At 38.0% G+C, this 22,588-nt stretch overlaps 1 protein-coding gene across 1 annotated transcript in view; it reads left to right on the plus strand.

Annotated features, from left to right (window-relative positions):
• The window catches only part of COPB2 (COPI coat complex subunit beta 2), a 33,038-nt gene extending 10,472 nt beyond the window's left edge, over window positions 1-22,566 (plus strand). Inside the window, exons 3-22 of the mRNA XM_032408598.1 lie at window positions 520-606; window positions 988-1,114; window positions 1,978-2,126; window positions 4,414-4,560; window positions 5,417-5,516; window positions 6,148-6,290; window positions 6,535-6,734; window positions 8,442-8,552; window positions 10,467-10,555; window positions 10,640-10,746; window positions 11,866-12,009; window positions 13,253-13,383; window positions 13,640-13,847; window positions 18,011-18,121; window positions 19,095-19,309; window positions 20,733-20,825; window positions 20,921-21,101; window positions 21,252-21,320; window positions 21,466-21,537; window positions 21,779-22,566. Of these exons, the coding sequence (XP_032264489.1) occupies window positions 520-606; window positions 988-1,114; window positions 1,978-2,126; window positions 4,414-4,560; window positions 5,417-5,516; window positions 6,148-6,290; window positions 6,535-6,734; window positions 8,442-8,552; window positions 10,467-10,555; window positions 10,640-10,746; window positions 11,866-12,009; window positions 13,253-13,383; window positions 13,640-13,847; window positions 18,011-18,121; window positions 19,095-19,309; window positions 20,733-20,825; window positions 20,921-21,101; window positions 21,252-21,320; window positions 21,466-21,537; window positions 21,779-21,874 (2,580 nt within the window). The 3' untranslated portion in view covers window positions 21,875-22,566. The remainder of the gene's footprint in view (window positions 1-519; window positions 607-987; window positions 1,115-1,977; window positions 2,127-4,413; window positions 4,561-5,416; window positions 5,517-6,147; window positions 6,291-6,534; window positions 6,735-8,441; window positions 8,553-10,466; window positions 10,556-10,639; window positions 10,747-11,865; window positions 12,010-13,252; window positions 13,384-13,639; window positions 13,848-18,010; window positions 18,122-19,094; window positions 19,310-20,732; window positions 20,826-20,920; window positions 21,102-21,251; window positions 21,321-21,465; window positions 21,538-21,778) is intronic.
• Window positions 22,567-22,588: the final 22 nt, after the last annotated feature.

Below are 22,588 nucleotides of genomic sequence, written 5' to 3' on the forward strand. Positions count from 1 at the left end.
TCATTCAACAAATAGTTATTACACACTGGTTGTTTGCCAGCCACTGTTCTAGGCTCTGGGAATACAGTGTGAACAAGAGTCTTGCCCTTGGGGAGCTTAGTAGGAAAGATTGACATTAAATACATAATTATGAAAGTGCTATGTTATGAAAGGGGAGTATAAGGTTCTGTGTGGGTTTTCAGGCAGAGGGAACAGGAGGAGCAAAGGTAAGGCTGGGAGTAGCCAAAGATGAGGCTAGGGAGATAGGGAAGGGCAGGCTGGAGCACAGAGGATCTGAAATTCCATCTTGTGGACATTTGCTTTCTTTTATCCTTTGTAAGTATTTTAATTTTGAAACTGTTAAAGAAAAGACGATTGGTAACTGTTTTTTTCATTTGATTGTTGAGCTTTTGTGTTTTAGCCTGAGAATATTTTTAAATTAAGAGTGATCTAAATAATTGGATGTTTTAAATATAACACAGTAGTTTTTTCAGTTATTTTCTCATAACTCAAAGTGTATATTCTTATTAAATTTTAAAGACATTGGTGAAAACATTTGAAGTGTGTGATCTTCCTGTTCGAGCTGCAAAGTTTGTTGCAAGAAAGAATTGGGTTGTGACAGGAGCGGTAAGTAATTCTATGAATTTCTAATCCCTTCAATTTCTTAACTGGTCAGTGATTATGTGAATGATTTTGATTCTTGATTTGCTAATTAGTGTAATGTTTTGAAGCATGGACTTTATACCTTGAGCCTATAATACACTTTTTTTTTTTAAGATTTACTTATTTTTAGAGAAAGTGAGGGGCAAGGCAGAGGAAGAGGTAGAGGCATACTCCCTGCTGAGTGCAGAGGCCCATGTGGGGCTCCATACCAGGACCCTGAGGTCACTGCCTGAGCTGAAATCAGAAGTCGGACACCTAACTGACTGAGCCACCCAGGCGCCCCTACACTATTTTGCACAGTTTACTTTATAACAATAATAATGATTTCTAAATTTCCATTTCTAGGATGACATGCAGATTAGAGTGTTCAATTACAATACTCTGGAGAGAGTTCATATGTTTGAAGCACACTCAGACTACATTCGCTGTATTGCTGTTCATCCAACACAGCCTTTCATTCTGACTAGCAGCGGTAAGAGATGACTCCTTTTGGTCATGTGCATCTCTTTGAGTAATTCATTTTCATTCAGTGAGACTTGCAGTTCTTTCTCTGCTGTTAAATGTAGAGTTCTAATTCCATGCAGCCTTTAAACTATGTACATCCATTATCGTGCTATCAATGCTGCTTGCTTTCGTATTTAATGAAATATCAACTGTACTTGGGATTTGTATAGCAATTGTGCTCCGGTTCCTGTCAGGGAAGGCCTGAAGGTCTAGATGATTAAACATCTGCTGAACAGAAAGCTAATTTACATGCTGGTGGGTGAGTTTTTGCCAGATTGCTGCATACCCTTGTCAGTTTTAGCTTTATATTCAGGCTAGTTTGCTCCTTGGTATTATATCTAAAACAGTGGACTTTTGGAGGGTAATTAAAACAAGTTGCACTGATTTGGTAATAGCTCTTTGAAACATTTTTAAGTTAAAATTGAGGAGTAATTCAAAGCTTTGTTTTTTTTTAAACCATTTTTATAAGAGGAATGCTTATTCCCTAGTCACTGCCATCATTATTCAGTCATACTTAGGTTCTAATCAAACTTGTGTTACTCTTCTGTAATTCTGGAAAGCCCACTGAGTCTTTCTTAAAATTTTTCATGAAATTTTTGTATTTGCTAGTAGTAATTTTTCTATTTTATCTCCACTCTTCTGTAGAGAGTTAAGTTTATTCTTAGGATAAATAAGGATTTTGAAAATCTGTTCGGTTCTGATTCTATTTCTTTAAGTCATGGAATGTATGATTTCTCTTAGATTTGCTGCCTTTAGGCACAAAGACTGCATCTTAGTTCTGAATGAAAGAAATATAAATGACAACTAACTTGAGACTTTCTTTTCGCCTAGATGACATGCTTATTAAGCTCTGGGACTGGGATAAAAAATGGTCCTGCTCACAAGTGTTTGAAGGACACACCCATTATGTTATGCAGATTGTGATCAATCCTAAAGATAACAATCAGTTTGCCAGTGCATCTTTGGACAGGACTATCAAGGTAGGGTGTCTACTATTTGTATTTGTTTTAATGGTGAAATATAGTTGTTTTAGATATTTTACTACTGGCTGCCCAGAAAGTTATTCCTGCTTAGAAGTTTCTCTTAGAAGCTCATATTGAAATCAAAATAGGACTTCTCACTTTGTTAGCCAACGTATAGTACATCATTAGATTTTGATGTAGTGTTCAACGATTCATTAGTTACGTGTAACACCCAGTGCTCATCATGACACGTGCCCTCCTTAATACCCATCACCTGGTTACCCCATCCCCCGGTTACCCCATCCCCCCACTCCCCTCCCTTCTATAACCCTCAGTTTCCCGGAGTCCAGAGTCTCTCATGGTTTGTCTCCCTCTCTGATTTTTTTCCCATTCAGTTTTCCCTCCCTTCCCCTGTGGTCCTCCGTGCTATTCCTTATGTTCCAGATATGAGTGAAACCAAGGACTTCTCACTTTGGTCCAAAGGGACATACTCTGTTTAGAAAAATATTGTGGCAACTTGATGCTCTTAATGGGAGGAGTGTTTTTCCATGTCAAAGCAATATATTATAAGACTTTTAAACTACTGTAAACCCAGAATAAGAAAGATGCCAGTATGTCCTCTTACTTCTGTTTCCTCTCCTTTTTGTGTATTTCCTCTATTTCCTATTTCCTTTCGGTGTATTCATTGTTGACATCTGCTGATTATTAATGATTTACATTAAAATTTCCTCTACCTCCATTCTCTTTTCCTTACTGCATTTCTCTGTACTGCTGCCAGGTATCTTTCTAAAACATGGATTTCACCTTTCTTTTCCCAATCTAAGGATAAAGTTCCACTACCTTACTGTTAAATATGAGGGTTTCCAAGACTAGCCATAGCTAATATTATGAGATATCTCCTATAACCCTGGTCTATCCACCATTCTCTAGAGATGCCATGAATGTTCATAAAACCTCATTCAACTGTTAACTCTGCTTGCAATACTGTTTATTCTCCCTTTTTTACTTTTTTCCCTCTGGAGAACTACTCACCTTTTAAGGCTTATTAGCACAATTACTTACTCTGAGAGGGTCTCTTCAGACATCCATTTCACCTCTAGACAGAGCCAATCATGCTCATCCCATTCCTTCCATTCCTATGTGTCTCTATTCCCTTCGTTTTGAATGATAACTAATGTGTCTCCAGAAATGTTTTATCTCCCAAAATGTTGATGTTTGGGGCAGAAATTGGGTGTCACCCCCCACTCCCTCAAACAAATACTCGGTAGCAAGCAACACAATACCTTGCTTGTACTGAACACTTAATACATGTTGCGTGAGTGTAGTCATACTCCCTTTTCCATCACAATACTTAAAATATTTCTATATACATAGATTTAAAATGGTATATTGCATTAACGTTTGCTTACGTGTGTATGCTTACATCTTATAACATTCCTTTAATTAATATAAAATGTTATATGTTATTTGTCTGATAATTTAGTATTAAATGATATCTGTCTAAATCTGTTAGGGTTTTGACCTTACTTTTTTTCCCTTTTGCTGGATTGTCCTTGCTTTTGACATAGGTTGGAAACTTTGAAATTAGTTTCCAACTTTCTTCACTAAAAGGTGTATCTTGAGACCATAAATTGTCTTATCTTTGGCTCTAGTAAAGTTTGTTGTATATATAGTCAGTATTTACTGAAGTATTTACATTTGTTTATGCATCTTTATACTTCCCAGAGGGCCTCCTATGTAGGAGGTGCTCAATAATTATTTGTAAAGTTAAAGCTCAATACTAGTGCTGTGGTAATGTTGACTACTTTTCCATACTTCACATTTTTTAGTTACGTGGTCATTTTCTCTTTTTAATATACCTTACTAAACCCACTTTCATTACCTTTATATTAAAATTCTCATAAAATCATTTCTTACCCTTAAAGTATTGTTCTTTAGACTATAGCCTGTGGATCACTGGGGTGTCTATTAAAAATCTCTTTAAAAATTTTAAATATAAATTTTTTTTATTTTTTATTATTTTTTATTCTTTTAAAAATAAAAATGTTAAAAATTTAAAAATAAAGAGAAATCTCTAGGGATAAAGCCTGGAAATTGGCATTTTCAGAGAACACCATAGTTATTCTGCCCCCTGGAAAGTCAAGTAAAGTGAGAAAGAACAGAAATAAATGGGTGAAAAAAAAAATGTACATTCTTTAGTTTTCCTCTCCTGGGCTTTGGCACTTTATATGTCAGAAGTGTGGTGGAGCTGCCTTCTGAAAAGCAAGGCCCCTTACTGATGGGCAGATGCTGTTGCTCTCTAAAGGTGTGGCAGTTGGGTTCTTCCTCACCAAACTTCACTCTGGAGGGACATGAGAAAGGCGTGAATTGCATCGATTACTACAGTGGTGGCGACAAACCATACCTCATTTCAGGTGCAGATGACCGTCTTGTTAAAATATGGGACTATCAGGTACAGTTTTTTCATAATGTTATTTTGTCATATGTTAGACATGGATTTCACTGTTTCTTACAGGACAGTTAAAACTTGGGTTATTGAACTCTGTTCAAAGCATAATAACTTAAGGCTTCAGTACTTGCCTCTAAATAGTAGTCCCAGAGTTCTCCATAAAAATGAAAACAAATGCTTATCGAGATTTTAAAATAAAATGCCATTATGTTTATTTTTCACTCAATAGTAGAAATTAGAAATTTAAACATTTTGACTAAAATGAAGTATTACACCCTCTAGTATTCTCACTGGTAGACTTCTGTCTATATTTGAAAACTAGCAGATAAATGAATAATATCATGACACAGCCATGGTACAGACATTTTGCCACATAGATTTTGTAAACCTAGTTATGACTTCTTGTTACTATGCTTTTTATCTCTCAGAGACAGATTGAGTTTCTGTTTTCTGTTTCTCACATCAGAATTTCCATAAACAGTTAATAAAATGAGGCCTAGAAAACCAGTGTTACTTAGAGGCTTATTCAAATTTGTGTTTAAGTACAGGATAAAATTATTAAAGATACTATCTTAGAAGTTTGGGAGAGAAAATATTCATATGAAAACCAGATCTTTTGAGGTGTGTGTGTTTTCTTCTTTAAATGTGATAGTTACAATTACATTTCCCTATATTATTAAAGAATTAGAGAAAATATACAGATAAGATAATTGTGTTTCAAAAATTCCTGTATCGAAAATTATTTAGTTGCAATAATCATTCTCATTTATAATGTATCTGTGCACTGGAAAAATTAAGGATGAGTTACTTGTTTTTCACTAAAAAATATATGTATATATTTTCTGTGTCTTGATTACAGAATAAAACATGTGTACAGACACTGGAGGGACATGCCCAAAATGTGTCTTGTGCCAGTTTTCATCCTGAGTTGCCAATCATCATCACAGGTTCAGAAGATGGTAAGTTCGAAATGTATGTTTATTCCTGTGCTTGTAATTACTAAGTGGATATTTAAGCCAGGTAGTGCCCTCCATTGTAATTGGAGGTTTCTGAGGATTTTGCTCTTTTTATTAGAGTAGAATACTTGAGCTGTAAGAGAGCGAAGGGGCATTGTTATCTTCATCATCATCATCATCCTAATGTGTTTTGACTATTAAATAAGAGGACACCCAGAAGTCCTAGAGAAAAACTGTGAAAAAGCCTGTCGGTGCTTTGGAGTCTAAAAACCTGGGGTCCTATTCAGGTGCTTCCACTTCATGCATATGTGGTTTAGGCAGATTATGAAATGGGAACAGACATATCCACCTCATAGGATTATAGTGAAAAGAAAAGATCGTGTGTAAAGCATCTGCAGGTACCTAGTAGGCGCTGTGCTGAGGAAATTCATTATTTTACATGGAAAATCACATTTCTTAGTTTCATATAGTTTTCTATTAATTTATTTATGTTGCTTTATAAAATCATCTATAGATCAAAAAATTAAGCTGCCAGGAAGCTAATAAAAAAAGACTTCCCTATGGCTGGTTCACCTGACACAGTTCGTTGTTAGATGTTCAAATTAAAAGGGAGTGTTCACATTGTTCTTTTTAGGAACCGTGCGTATTTGGCATTCAAGCACGTATCGCCTTGAGAGCACATTGAATTATGGAATGGAGAGAGTGTGGTGTGTGGCCAGTCTGAGAGGGTCCAACAATGTCGCTTTGGGCTACGACGAAGGGAGCATCATTGTTAAGGTAATCTCTAATTATACTCTCTGAATAAATGAACATAGTGGAAGCAGTTTTCCTTGTATCTTAGTACAGTCATCTTCTAAGTTGTCAATTTTATTACACTGGCTCTTCTTTCATTAAGCACAAGAGATTAAGCACTAGAGATTTAAAGTGGAAGAAAGGAGCCTTCTGTTAAATGAAAATAGAAAATGTTTATTTTGCGGTTTTGTTTTCTTTTATTGCTAAAAGCCATTTGTCATTCTTCCAGCTTGGTCGGGAGGAACCTGCCATGTCCATGGATGCCAATGGAAAGATAATTTGGGCCAAGCATTCAGAAGTCCAGCAAGCCAACCTGAAAGCAATGGGAGATGCTGAAATTAAAGATGGAGAAAGACTGCCACTAGCCGTCAAGGATATGGGCAGTTGTGAAATATACCCCCAGACTATTCAGCACAATCCTAACGGGCGGTAAGCCATCACCAGAGTCTCTCCTGAGTTTCTGTGTATGTTAGAGCAGAGTTTGCATATCCACAGTGTATACCACTTTTATTCTGTGGTGGGCATCCCTCATGAGCTTTTGCCCTGGAATCCTCAACACAGCTGCAGGCAGCATGCCAGTTGATCAAGTTGGCATGCAAGGTGAAAGCATATTTGCCTTTCTGGCTTTGTCCCACCACACAATTTTGAACAGTTAAATAGTTTTGTATTTATTCATTTTAAATGTACTGGGTTTGTGTTCTCCTTTGAGGGCAGGTATCATATCTTACCCTGAGACTCAGTAGGTGCTCTAAATACTTGCTAACTTAAGACAAAAAGGTGACTCTGAAGCAAGTAAATGTCCTTTGAAAAAACTGGGAGATTGGTAATAATTCTGTTTCTTATTTGTAATTTGAACCATCATTTTTGTTTCTTAAGATTTAGAAAGCACCAAACATCTTGAGTTTCAAGCACGAGTTTAAACCCGTGCACCTTTAAAAGTTACTTTACAGTAGATGTGGGCATCTTATCATTCTGTGCTGAGTATTGAAAAAGACAAGCTGTGTAAACCAAATGTACTACTTGTTCAGTAAATGATATCCGTAGTTACTTGTAATATAATTTTCTTAGGAAGATTAAGAATGCATTATATATCTTTTCACTTAATGTCATAAAACATTTTTTTTGCTGCAAGTTTTGCATTTTACCATTGGCAATCTAATAGCAGCCAATACAATATATATTTTTTAAAGATTTTAATTATTTGTCAGAGAGAGAGAGCACAAGCAGGGGGAGAGGCAGGCAGAGGGAGAGGGAGAAGCAGGCTCCCCACTGAGCAGGGAGCCCAATGCAGGACCCCAGGACCCTGGATCATGACCTGAGCCGACACTTAACTGACTGAGCCACCAGGCACCCCAAAGCAGCACCCTCTTATGGTGTAAATGTAATGAGCAAAGTGCTAGGCATCTTGGTGCTCAACAAATACCAGTCAAGGGGTGCCTGGGTGGCACAGTCAGTTAAGTGTCTGACTCTTGATTTTGACTCAGGTCATGATCTCAGGGTTATGAGACTGAGCCCCACATCGGGCTCCACGCTAGGTGTGGAGTCTGCTTAAGATTCTCTCTGCCCCTCCCCCTTAAAAATTAGTTGGATTATTAAAATCTTTTTTTTTTTTTTTTTTAGATTTTTTATTTATTTTCTGACAGAGAGAGACACAGTGAGAGAGGGAACACAAGCAGGGGGAGTGGGAGAGGGAGAAGCAGGCTTCCCGCGGAGCCAGGAGCCCGATGCGGGGCTTGATCCCAGGACCTGAGATCATGACCTGAGCCGAAGGCAGATGCTTAACGACTGAGCCACCCAGGTGCCCCTGGATTATTAGAATCTTGGCCCCTGTGCATCTACAGCCATTCTTATCTTCCTGCCCCAAGTCTCCTTTGTTTATAAGAGAAGGCCACTGCAATAAGATTTTCAGCAAAACCCCATCTTTATAATATGTTTTTGGAATTGTTGGGTAGAATATTTATGTCTTGCTCTGTGTTTGAAGAATTGTGTAACTTTAAAAGATACTAGATTCAATTGTAACAGTCAACTGAAGTAGCATTTGTTATTAGAAGTATTTTATTATGAAGATGAAGCATTGTTTCATAACTTCCACATTTCATTGGTCCTACTTCTCTCCCTGGTTTCCATAATTTCCAGGTTTGTTGTGGTGTGTGGTGATGGTGAGTATATCATCTACACAGCAATGGCATTGAGAAACAAGAGCTTTGGGTCTGCTCAGGAGTTTGCATGGGCCCACGATTCTTCCGAGTAAGTTTTGGCTTGTGCTATCCAGCTGGCCCTGATTGCAGATGGGTGATCTGTGTGCAGCTGTATGAAACATGTTCCGAAGGCTCAGTGTTGGCTGTGCTTCTTCGTGTTCAAGGACAGTTCTCACCAGCGCTACCTTTGCCCTCTCTGTATTCCGTATTCAGCAAATTCACTCCAGCTCATCTAATAATCCCATTAAACTGGGGGCCCAGCACCCATTTCCTTGCTGGAGCCTGTGGCAGGGCCTGGTGCTTATGGATGGGCTCAAGACAAAGTAGGCTCTCCCTGTGACCTGTGTCCTGAGGTGCTGCCAAGTCCTAAGCCAATTGGGAGAGAGTGCGGTCTGATGTCTTTTTTTTTTTTTAAGATTTTATTTATTTACTTGAGAGAGAGAGAACATGAGAGGGAAGAGGGTCAGAGGGAGAAGCAGACTCCCCACTGAGCCGGGAGCCCGATGCAGGACTCAATCCTGGGACTCTGGGATCATGACCTGAGCCGAAGGCAGTTGCTTAACCAACTGAGCCACCCAGGCACCCGGTCTGATGTCATCTTGATGAGAATTTCATTGAATCTTTTTTAAAACTCATTTTCTGTGATGTTACCCAACCCCCATTCTTAAAACAAATTCTGTCTGAATTTAGAGTATTCATAAAATACTCTCATTAAAAAGAGGAAAAATCATTTAACTCTGAATTATCATACTAGGTGCTAATTATTTATAATTCTTTATAATTCTTTATAATAGATACTGGTTACCGAGTGGTTCCTTCTTGATTCCTTTTTGGTGCATGTAATATAAAATATTGGGGCTTTGGTTTTTTGTGACCGCACAACTGAATTACATCTTCATTTTTCTTAGTTTTGTTTCCTCCATATTTTGTATTGCCCCAGCCCTCAATAGTAAGTAACCTGAGCCTCAGTTTTGCATATAAGGTGCATGTTTTTAAATTTTTTAACAAGATATACTGAGAGATAAGAATTTGTTTTGATCTTTTCATAAATTTCCTAAATACATTCATACATGCACAGTTCCAAATACTAAAATGTACTTTGATATCTTTTTAAAAAAAAAAATTATAGTTCATGGATTGCCTTATCACTCTTAACATACCTCTGTTTTGATAATTTGCTTCTTCTTTTTTTTTTTTTAGCTTTATCCAGCTAAGGCCCTATTCAGCATCTTTCCTATCTTGATAGGAATGCTCATCAGATCACCTCCTTAAATACTCTTGATTATCCAGCAACAGCCACAGTCCCTCTTTTCAGGAGGCCTGAATATACACAATGTCCTAAATTGTTGCCAAAAATGGCTGAGCCACATATAAAAGTTTTTATTTTTAAGTCACCTTTATTGAGTTGTAATTTATACAAAATTAAATGCACTATTTTAAATGTACATTTCAGTGAATTTAGGCAAATATATACAATCTGTAACTACTAGCACAGTCAAGACAGAACATTTCTGTCATCCCCAGAAAATCCCTTTGTTTTCCCTTAACAGTCATTTCCTTGGCTGCAGACAAACACTGATTTGCTTTTTGTCACCATGTGGATTAGATTTGTCTTAGAGTTTAATATAAATGGAGTCCTACAGTATCCACTCTTGTGTCCGGCTTCTTTTGCTCAGCATAATGTTTCTGAGATTCATCCTTATTGTTACGTGAATCAGTAATTGGTCCCGTTTTGCAGAGTAGTGTTCCACTGTATGAATATACCATAGTTGATTTAATCACTCACCTTTTGAGGGATGGTGGGTCTTTCTCAGTTTCTAAGATGTTTGTAAACCCTAATAATGTGTGTAATAGTGTAAAACCCATAATTCATTACTCAGATACATTTGAAAATATTTCTAACATTTGATGCAAGTATGGTTTGGTATATAATATGCTATGTTTTCCCTTCCTTTCCCCCCAGATATGCAATTAGAGAGAGCAACAGTGTTGTAAAGATATTTAAGAATTTTAAGGAAAAAAAATCATTTAAACCAGATTTTGGAGCTGAAAGTGAGTGCTATTTATTTATGACACAATTTTAGAAGTTTTGCAGTGGCTCAAAAACATCTAAGCCAAAATCTTTTTTCTTTTTAGGTATTTATGGAGGCTTCTTACTGGGAGTCAGATCTGTAAATGGCTTAGCTTTCTATGACTGGGACAATACAGAACTCATACGCAGAATTGAAATTCAGCCCAAACACGTGAGTTTTCCCTCCATTGTTACTTTTGGAATGTGCACCTTTGTGAGGAGCTCTGGGTCCCTGAGGCAGAGAAATGTCCTTGTACCCAGCTGTCCCGGTTCCACTGTGTTGGACACAATACCATTTACTTCAAGATTGCTTAGAAAATCAGAATTGTAGTATATGAATGAGGCAGTAGACATGGGGTATTTTGAAAAGCATCAGAAGCTATACAAATGTGAAGTGCTATTCATGTTTTAAATGGCGTTTGACAGAATATACAAAGTATGCTTTGAAGACAGGAAGTCAGGGAGCTCTTAACTTGGAAAGGCCTAGGAGCTCCCATACCATTCAGAAAGCCTCTCATACTTTACCAGATGATGGCTGTTTAAACTTCAGGTAAATGTCTCCAGTGACAGAGTTTTCTACCTTTGGAACTACCTGCTTCTTTGACAGTTTTCATTGTAACAAAATTCTTTGGAGACAAATCCACCTCCCTAGGGTCCTGGTTGTGTCTTGTACAGCGTGCAGTCTGAGTGGGCACTAGTGCCCCAACGGGGCAAAAATTGGTTACTGAGGGTGAGGAAAATTCACTCTTTATCTATAAAGCATATCTATATGTATATATATATGTTATGTATATATATACACCATATGTGTATGTATATGTGTTACGTATGTATAAGCATATGTACATATGTGTATATATATAGTGTCCATGGTATTAAAGTTTTTTAGGAGAGGTGAGGAAAAAAATGTCTAAAATGGTTCCTGGGTGGGCGTGATAATGAAAAAAAAAAGGCTGAAAAACACTTTTCTAGAGCAATAGGGAATAGGCTGCTGCTCCTAAATTACAGCACGTACTGACAGCTTTCCTTCCTGTCTGTCTCCCTTGGGTCTTTCCATTTCTAGGCTAAATAGTGAGGCACTGCCCTGTCCACCCTCCAAATACATACATACACATACGTACATATGTGTGTGTGTGTGTATCTACATATACACACTATGCACTACATAAAATTGTTAAATGCATACTTATTATCCTAACATAAGAAGACAAATGTTAGAAACAAAGTGTATGCAGTTTGTCATACCACTCAGAAATCCGACATTGTTTGTGTTTTGTTTGCCATGTTGTAGATTTTCTGGTCTGACTCTGGAGAGCTGGTCTGTATTGCCACTGAGGAGTCATTTTTTATCTTGAAATACCTGTCGGAAAAAGTCTTGGCTGCACAGGAAACACATGAGGGAGTTACTGAAGATGGCATTGAAGATGCCTTTGAGGTAATTGACCAACACAACTTCAGCTTTGTTTTTAAATGATTTGTATTCGTGTAACAGAACTTCACTGATTTTAATAAGTTAGGTTTGGGGAAAGTAAACATTTAAGGAATTCCAGTGAAATCTAAAAATTAAAGTCTTGACTGAAAGACCAGAGTTTGAAAGTATGTATGTTTAAAAGAAATTTGTACTTTTGATTTTAGGAAGTCTTTAGATTCATTTTGATATCTTTCAATAAGGAAATTAGAAGGTGTTTTTGTCTTAAGACAGTTTACCCAGAGTGATTTACGTGCTTTCAAATGGTAAAGTTAAATCATCTGTTGTGGAGATGGTCCTGGAAGATTTTATGAAATACCTCCTTTTCCAGTTTCATGTGTGTGAGTTTAGATCACCACTTTTTAGATCACAGCTCTGATGCAGCAGTGAGATTCTGCATTACAGATATACTCAGCCAGGAATCTGTTTTTAAATAGAGAAAGAAGATAGAAATTCCAAGGAAATATTTTCTTTCTTTTAATTTTTTATTGTTATGGTAATCACCATACATTACATCTTTAGTTTTTGATGTAGTGTTCCATGATTGTTTGTGCATAACACCCAGTGCTCCATGCAGAACGTGCCCTCTTTAATACCCATCACCAGGCTTACCCATCCGCACACCCTCCTCCCCTCTAGAACCCTCAGTTTGTTTTTCAGAGACCATCGTCTCTCATGGTTCGTCTCCCCCTCTGATTTCCCCCCCTTCATTTTTCCCCTCCTGCTATCTTCTTCTTTTTTTTTTCTTAACATATATTGCATTATTTGTTTCAGAGGTACAGATCTGTGATTCAACAGTCTCACACAATTCACAGCGCTCATCATAGCACATACCCTCCCCAGTGTCCATCACCCAGCCACCCCATCCCTCCCACCCCCCCCACTCCAGCAGCCCTCAGTTTGTTTCCTGAGATTAAGAATTCCTTATATCAGTGAGGTCATATGATACATGTCTTTCTCTGATTGACTTATTTCGCTTAGCATAACACCCTCCAGTTCCATCCACATCGTTGCAAATGGCAAGATCTCATTCCTTTTGATGGCTGCATAATATTCCATTGTATATATATGGAAATATTTTCTTTCTTGAAGTAGGATTTTACTTTGCATTCCTTATTCTACCTTATCACCCCCAATCATATTCAGTTTTTGTTATTGACAGGATTTCTAATACTTAATAAGGTAATAATAGACTATTTTCTCTCTGCAGGTTCTTGGTGAGATTCAGGAAATTGTGAAAACAGGGCTGTGGGTAGGCGATTGCTTCATTTACACAAGTTCTGTGAACAGATTAAATTATTATGTTGGAGGAGAAATAGTCACCATTGCCCACTTGGATAGGTAACTCAGTACTGTTTTGCTTTTGTCTCAGGCATCCTAAATTTAGAATTATGCTTTTTAAACAAAACCTCTTGCTGGCTTGTAGCACTGATAGGCTTGATTTTTCAGTGTATAGTTTTAGTAGGTTGGCTATTGTTGATCAAAATTGCATCAATCAAAGTGGAAAGATTTTGAGCAAGAGGCAGGTGTGTGTGTGTGTGTGTGTTTACCTACTGATTTGGGCCTACTCCTAAATTAGTTTCTATTTCTGTTATAGGACAATGTATCTCCTGGGCTATATTCCTAAAGACAACAGGCTTTATCTGGGGGATAAAGAACTGAACATCGTTAGCTATTCTCTGCTGGTTTCAGTGCTGGAATACCAGACAGCTGTCATGAGAAGGGACTTCAGCATGGCTGATAAGGTTCTTCCTACCATTCCAAAAGAACAGAGGACCAGAGTTGCACACTTTTTAGAAAAGCAGGTAAGTTTTTTGGTCTGTTTTTTTATTTGTTTGCTTGTTTTCTTTTGGGTTTTTGGTTTTTTTTTTAACCAATTTAAAAGAATGTTAGTATAGATTGGAAAACTATTTCTTTATTGCCACTTAATGGCAATGGAATTTCTCCTGTAAACTTAAGTCACTTATTAGACTCTTCCTTGTCCTTTCTTAATGCCCCAGTACCTTCTTTTTTAAAGATTTTATTTATTTATTTATTTGAGAGAGAGAATGCGCACACATAGGGAGAGGGAGGAGAGAATCCTAAGCAGACTCCACGCTTAGCCAGATCCTCATGCAGGGCTCAGTCCCACAGTCCTGAGACCATGATCTGAGCCAAAACCAAGAGCCAGATGGTCAACTGATTGAGCCACCCAGGGGCTGCAACTCTTAGTACTTTCTTTAAATGTTTGAAGCAATTATCAGTCTCTTCTTTCTGTAGACTTCTTTTCCATTCTGTCAGTATTTTCATTTTTTTTTTTTTTTTTAAGATTTTATTTATTTATTTGACAGAGAGAGACACAGCGAGAGAGGGAACACAAGCAGGGGGAGTGGGAGAGAGAGAAACAGGCTTCCCACTGAGCAGGGAGCCCGATGCGGGGCTCGACCCCAGGACCCTGGGACCATGACCTGAGCCGAAGGCAGACGCTTAACGACTGAGCCACCCAGGCGCCCCACTATTTTCATTTCTATCCTGCATTTTCCCTCTCTATGCTAGCATGCATTTCTTTTTTTCTTTTTTTTTATTATGGTAAAATATACATAAAATTTACCACTAGTGATATGCCTTTTTCTGAATGGAGTGTTTTTAAATCAAATTTGTATGTGCACAAAGTGTAAACTTCTGCAGAGCTTAAGAAAAACAACCACACTTCCTTTCCTCTCTCATACCTACTTCCTAGAGGTTATCACTTTTATTATTTTGGTTGATTCTTTTGGTATTTATTTCTGCATCTCTAAATAATATATTGCTATTTCTCAGCTTTAGGCATTTCTTGTGACTTACCGCTCTATAGAAGGTGACGGTTTACCTTTATTTCTCCCCTACTTCTACAACATACATGCTATTTTTCTGTCCTTATCCTTTCAATATGGTTATATTATGATCTTGATTAGATCAGTTTTCAATGTTCACATTTTTATGGCTATGTAAACACTGCTTACAGCTGAGCCATGTAGTGTGTTGTAGCTTTCCCTTCCTGCAATTGTTTGTTTTCCTTGGAGTTAATAATAATTCTTTTTTTTCCCTTTGCTTGTTTTTCTGTGTACGTATGGTTAATTCTCCCTAGATTCTGGTGGTTCTCCAGATTCCCTTGAAATCTCTTAGTATGTTTAGTCTGCTTCAGGTTGAACTGTTTTTGCTCTCATGGATATCCCCTCACCTTCATGTTGGGGCTTCCCTTCGCCTCTGAGTTGGATCCATTGTTTCCTACATCCCCTATCTTCTTTCCTACTTTACTCCCTCATTTTGCTGGAGGATGTCGTTCGGTAGTTTTCTGAGAGAAGGGTTATTAATAGAAAGTAAAGTTTTTTGTAACCCTGATTATCTGAAACTGCCATTGTTCTACTCTAAAACATCCTTGGCCATTTAATGGGTACAGAATTCTAGGTTGGAGATAATTTTCTCCCAAAATTTTGAAGGCATTGTTCCATTGCCTTCTAGCTTCTAGTTAGTGTTGAAATGTAAAGCCATTTATATTCCTGATTCTTGATACCTGATCTGTTTTTTCTCTCTGGAAGCTTTGTGGAACTTGTCCCTCTTGTTCTAAAATGTTATGATGGTGGCCCTGGGTAGGGGTCAGTTATTCATTTTGTTGGGTATTAGATGAACTGTTTTAATTGGACACTCATGTCTTTCGTTTCTGAGAGAGTTTCTTGAATCATTTTCTGATGGTTTCCTTCCTTCCGTTTTCTATATTCTGTCTTTGTGAAACTGTTGGTCAAATGTTAGGCCTCCTACACTGGTCTCGTTTTGTTATTCTTGTACTTTTAAAATCTTACTCTTGTGTATGGATGAAAGTTTATTTCTCTCAGGATCTGAACGGTAATAAGTTTTGTCGTTGTTTGGGAGTTTTCCCCCTTCATGGTATGCTTCCTTCAAGTTGCTGTTAATGGTTCATTTCGGTATCTCTCTTTCCTGTTAGAGATTTTCCTCATGCATCTGATGATCTTTGGGCCCTCATTTAAGAGTGGAGGTCTAATAAGAAGCAGATCAAAAGGTCTGAATTTGTGGGTGGTCTTGTTGGGTATGGACTTCATAACGTGGATGTGGCTGGGCCATTTGATTGGGGATTCTAAGTGTCCGTATGTTCATCTCATGAATTTAATGAGCACTTAACATTGCACAGGCACTGTGCTAGCTGGCACATGGCTCGCAGGCAGTTGACATTTTAGTGTTACATCTTGGGCTGTTTATAGAGTTTATACCCCAAGGGGTAAGACTGGGCTTAAATCACCATCATTCTGGGGGCTGAGTAGAAAACAGCTTGGTGTCTCAGTTTCTAGTATTTCATTTTGTCTCAATCTCTATTCTCATAATTTCCTATTTTCCTTTTGAAAGGTGTGTAGGCTATCCCTTGGACTGGAGACCTTCTAGTTTACCCTCTTCAAGCAATAAATTTTCCTGTCTTCTGTGTGTCCTGAGGTGTGCAGGGAGAGGAGTGGGGACCTGGAGTATCTGTTTCTTTCCCACTTGTTACATAGACTTTCAGGCAGTTTTGTTTACTTTAGCACTGCATTCCATGAGCCACCGTTGGGGATTCTGATGTGTAAATGAAGTTGTTTCTATGCTGTCTTCACTCCTGATTTAGGATTAGTGTTTTAACTGTTTAATATTCCTCTACCAGTTTTCCAGCTTCCAAAATTTTGTTACAGGGGTCCTCTGCCTTTCAGTGTCCTTGGGAATTTATGTTATTTGTTATTTGTGTTATTTCAGTGGGGATTTGGGGGAAAACGGAAGTGTATTTAGGCCACCTAATTTCATCTGCTTTGCCCTTGCCTATATCTGACACGTTCCATAGAGCTTACATCCTCTGTTCTTGGATTTTTATTACTTACACCAGTGCTAGGAGAGAAAAGGAGTAATGCAGATTATTCAGAATGCCTTGTTTACATTGTACTCGTGGATGAATGAAAGGATGGGCAGCTTGTACAGTCTGGGAAGTCAAAACATTTTGAACATTAATGATACAGCCTTCCTGAAGATCCAGCTGGACAGAACTTGGAAAGCTGTCCAGCTCCTCCATCTTGGCCACCCCAAAACTGAGCATTCTTCATTCAAGTGAAGTCTTAAGTCTGAGCTTTGTCTAATGCACCACATCCACAGAGCTGATGAACTTGCCCATAGTGCAGACTCCCATCAGTACTCTTTGTCTTAGGGGAGAGGCTAATTTGATAATTACAATAGTTGGTTTAAAAGCCTGTTTTGATGACTCAGTGGAACATGGAAGACAGTTTTAGATTTTCTGCCCTCTGGAATGCTTGCTGGTGAATAAGTTGGATATAAGACCAACAGTAAAATCTGTGTCAGGACCTGCAAGCAAAATGTTTGCTGAATGACTGACAGATCAGGGAAAATTGGAAGGAGGCTTTTACATTTGACTTGCCTTTTTTTTTTTTTTTAAGATTTTATTTATTTGACAGAGACACAGCAAGACAGGAAACATAAGCAGGGGGAATGGGAGAGGGAGCAGGCTTCCTGCCAAGCAGGGAGCCCAATGTGGGATTTGATCCCAGGACCCCAGGACCATGACCTGAGCCAAAGGCAGAAGCTTAATGACTGAGCCACCCAGGAGCCCTTGACTTAATTTTCTTTGAGGGACTAGACTAGATGATCTCTAAGCCCAGCTTAGTGAGTAGACTATGAACAGCTAGGTCTAGACCACTGTGCCTTTCTTTTGAAATGGCTTTTATTCACTCAACTTTCTAAAATCCTTTTCTTTTTGACATTGGTTTGCTTTTGCAGTTCTGATTTTACTAGTTTTACATGAGTTTGTGTAGCATCAGTTATCTCCTGCTGCTTAGAAAACAGCATTGTGGGACTGAATTTTGTCTGCTGGTTTGTTCTTACCAATTAATTTAATGAATGACTCCTTAATTTTTCTGTCTTCACATAGACTGCACATACACTGTTACATCTCTTCTCTGTTTAGGGCTTCAAGCAGCAAGCTCTTACAGTATCCACAGATCCAGAGCATCGCTTTGAACTTGCTCTTCAGCTTGGAGAACTGCACATTGCATACCAGTTAGCAGTAGAAGCAGAGGTATGTACTAAGTCATGATTTTTCATAACTGATGCAAAGATTAGAAGGTACTTCTTTGTATTTAGTGTAAGTTCTCATATTAAAGTTTTCTGAAATGCAAATCAGTAACTCTTTGGTGAGATTATTGCCTTTGATCATTTAAAAATGCATTTTGTTAGTCTTTACGTAAATTAAATGGCTTATATTGGAGATATATTCTTAGTATTCTGATTTAAGAAAAAGTGTTTTCAATAGCTTATACAAGATCTATTTTGTAAGAGAAGATGTAAGATACTAGATATAGTAGTCTGGGAACTCTAAGAGTACAGACAGACAAAGCAGTAATTTGCCAGTATCCCAAACTAGTGAGAAAGTTGTTGGTTTTAAAGAAAGATTTTAATATTTTGACACAATTTAGTGACATTTTAATGAATTGTTATCTATTGGGGGCCCCCCAGCTGTGGTTTAAGGCTAGCATTTATTGGTAAATTCATTTCAGATGTGCTAAATAAATTTCAGCTATGTTAAGATCATCCAAATGTGTAGCAATTTGATTTCTGAGAAGCTGCAAATGACAGATAATATTGTTAAATATTTAAGGATATAAAAAGCAATTTTGTGCTCTTTCAAAAAATGGTATTAAATTACTCATTAAAGTAATTGCAATCTAATTACCTTAAAACTCCAATTAGATAGTATTACTTTTAGTTTTACTGTGTAATTACAAAATAAAAATATAATAGGTTGATGATTATACATGCATCATTAAAATTAATTTTGTATATGTGAATAACTTCCATTTTCTCATTACACATTTTGTCATTCCATTCTTATTTTGATTGATAGAACAACTTAAAAAGCACAGCTCAGTACACGTATGAGATATCTCCCATTGTCAGCATCGTAATACTCAGGTTAACAGAAGAGTGTTGATGTTGACAATTCAAATGTTTATTTCCATAGATGTTTTAACTTGGAAACTCTTTCTTAACAGTCAGAACAAAAGTGGAAACAACTTGCCGAACTTGCCATCAGTAAATGTCAGTTTGGCCTTGCCCAGGAGTGCCTGCACCATGCACAGGATTATGGGGGTCTGTTGCTCTTGGCCACTGCCTCCGGAAATGCTAGTATGGTGAACAAACTAGCAGAGGGTGCAGAGAGAGACGGCAAGAATAACGTGGCATTCATGAGCTACTTTTTACAGGGCAAGTAAGTATTTATCCTAGGTCTAAGAGAGGCAGGCATAGTAATTTAAAACACTGATTTCTGCACTGACTTTGAGGGTGGTTTAGAGAGGAAGAATGAACCTGGAAAGAGAATGGACAGAGTTCTGGCCTAGCCCCTGGCTAGTGGGGGCAGTCAGAGGACAGTGCTACCTTGGTGGCATTCGCCTTCAGCAAGGGATGCTCTTTACACATTTGGTCTAAATGAGCAAAATGAGCTGTTTAGGGAGGCTTAGACTGAGAGAAATGTTAAACCCCTTCCTCAAAAGCCCTGCTTCTCCCTAGCTGAGCCATTTTATTTTACCACGGCAGGAAGCTATTGTGCTGCTCCCGTAGTACCCAAATGGCAGGTAGTTTTACCCAAATTGGGTAGTTCTGACCTGTCCGTGACAAGAATAAAGGGGGTTGAGGATGTCAGGTAGTTCTAGAACTGAGTCCAATTGTAAAGCATAAAAATATCATATACTTCTAAAAGTTTAGCAGTTAGTGCAAACCAAATCATCTCAACATTAGTTGACCATATTATGAAATAAAACACAAAAGTGTTCAATAACCTTGCCCTAGTGACGTTTTTAAACCTCACACTTTATTATAAAAACTTAGTGTACCCCAGTGTGTTTCTATATGTATTTATAAATTCGTATACTTGTAGGAATAGATCCGTAATTTAAAAGCCAAAAAATGTCCTGAAAATAGTTTCTTATAACTTATTTGATGGCAAGACCTGAACGCTGAAGTACTATTTTTATTAGTTGCTTTTATGCCACTCATTTTATCACATTTAGTATTCATGTGTTATTGCAGAATATTAATGTTTATGACTTTTATTTGATGCTGAGGATGTTAGGTAATGTGTAGTATATGTACTGTATTACCTTTCTAAAACCCAAAACCCTGGTTTTTTTTTCCCCAAAAAAACCTGTGAATTCTAAAACACATTATCTACTTAATCAAACTTAGAAAAAAAAGAAAATTGAAATTAAGAAAACAGATACTAGGACATTTTCTGGCTGGGCATCACTGGGTTGCCAGCACAGCCCACATTGGAGACACTGACCTCGATGATCCCACTTGTGAAACTGAGTTTCTGTTCCTGTATCTCCTGAAAGCCTTTAAAATGTGCTTGTCTAAGCTGCCTTAGCTGGTCTTGAAAAGCCCCCTTAGCTGCTTCTTAGGAGTTGTTTAAAACAAGTTATCAGGAGATTGAAAATGATCACAAACCTGTCCTATCCTTCATGCTCATGGCGTCCTTTGATTTTGTAAACAGACTGGTGATGACAAGTAAATGGTTCAGTGACAGAAATGAGCTGTATGTGTGGAAGTTGGGGAAAGAATACTGACTTTGCAACACTAAATCTACATTTCTTTGTCTATTCTTGGTAATAGTGCCTCTCCTTTTTAATCTTTAGGCTTGATGCTTGCCTGGAACTCTTGATCAGAACTGGCCGACTGCCAGAAGCTGCCTTCCTGGCCCGGACTTACTTACCCAGTCAGGTTTCAAGGTACAGACTTCTTGATCCTAAAGGAACAAATGTTTCAAATAAAAACTAGAGCATACTTACTCAGTCTCCCTTTGGTTCCATGTTCTCTACAATAGGGTGGTGAAACTCTGGAGAGAAAATCTTTCAAAAGTCAATCAGAAAGCAGCAGAATCCCTTGCCGATCCAACAGAGTATGAAAACCTTTTTCCTGGATTAAAAGAAGCCTTTGTTGTGGAAGAATGGGTGAAGGAAACACATGCTGATCTGTGGCCAGCCAAGCAATACCCACTTGTCACGGTGAGTCTCCAGGCAACCAGATCTCATTTATTGTGACTAGAGGGTAGAAGTGCATTCATACTTGGATTGAGAGCTAATACCTGGTATTTGGGTCAAGTTCATAGATGAATTATGACTTCAGAATATTTCATCATTGCTTTATTCTGATAGCCAAACGAAGAAAGAAATGTTATGGAAGAGGCAAAAGGCTTTCAGCCCTCAAGATCTGCAGCTCAACAGGTCAGTAGAATACTGCATGAGATAATCTGGTTAAGATTTGTTCAAGTACCATCTCCCACTTCCTAATCCTAAACAGCTTCCCTTGGGGGAAAATTACGAGAACAAATTCCTTCATCTTTATCTGTGTCTCCACTTGGGCTTTCAGGAACGTGATGGGAAACCTGCTTCTCCTACTCCAGTTATTGTGGCCTCCTACACAGCCAACAAAGAAGAAAAGGTACAGACATCATACCTAGATTTTCCATGGGAACCCCAGGCTCACTTCTTCCTCCCCATGAATGGTTGCAGGATGGGCAGGCCTCTGCATTTCAAGTGATGTAATCACTTTCAGAGCAGGGGCTCTGAAATGAGAAAATGCCCCTTTTGACTATTGCTTTGGTTCCCTTTGGATCATGAATCAGAGGTAACTTCAAAAGGTTATCAGAGATAACAAAGTGCTATATAACTCTTCTTTGCAGAGTTTACTTGAACTGGAAGTAGATCTGGATAATTTGGAATTAGAAGATATTGACACGACAGACATCAACCTGGATGAAGATATTTTGGATGATTGAGCGTAATGTTTCTTGAGAACCCAACTTCACAGATCATTATTATGGACAGGTATTGATTGCCACCCTGACCACAGTGCTTTGGACTCTGAGAAACTCCTTAGATTTTTATATGAAAAGGCTGTGTGTGGCCCACTGGGAGTACAGTGCTTTTCTCATCTTAGGCGTGGTTTATGTGCAGCATCTAAATCACTGTTTCCTTGTTAAGTAAACCAAATGTGGGCTTTGATTTTTTTCATACTGTCATTAGACCATATCTCATAAAATCTTTTGAATTAATGAAAATACTTGAAAGTTTCCTTTCTAAATAATGAAAATAAGCTTCTAGTTTTAGAAGGCTGAGCCAAACTACACCTCACCTAGGGATCAGCTCACATTCTCTTAACCCTTTTTCTTGCTCACGTTCACCCTCCCCCAAGTTTATATACTTGGGTTTTTATGCCTCACCCTGATTTTGGAATCTGAAACCCAGCTCCTCTGATCTCGTTAAGCTGGGCTCTGTTTAAGCTACCTGTTTGGTAATACAGAAAGATACAAGTACTTTTTTTTTGGTCTTTGACACTGCACCTGTCTGATTAGAGACATTCATAACCAGGCACTCAAATACACTTCTCAATTATCCCCTTGCAGCCTAGTAAAATGAGTGGAGTAACAAGGTTTTCTTTGTATTTCTGTTAGAGGCACTGTTAAAAAAAACAATTTTATATAGGGAACTCG

Source organism: Phoca vitulina, unplaced genomic scaffold, assembly GCF_004348235.1.
Source record: "Phoca vitulina isolate PV1807 unplaced genomic scaffold, GSC_HSeal_1.0 scaffold10, whole genome shotgun sequence".
NCBI classification, from domain to species: domain Eukaryota; kingdom Metazoa; phylum Chordata; class Mammalia; order Carnivora; family Phocidae; genus Phoca; species Phoca vitulina.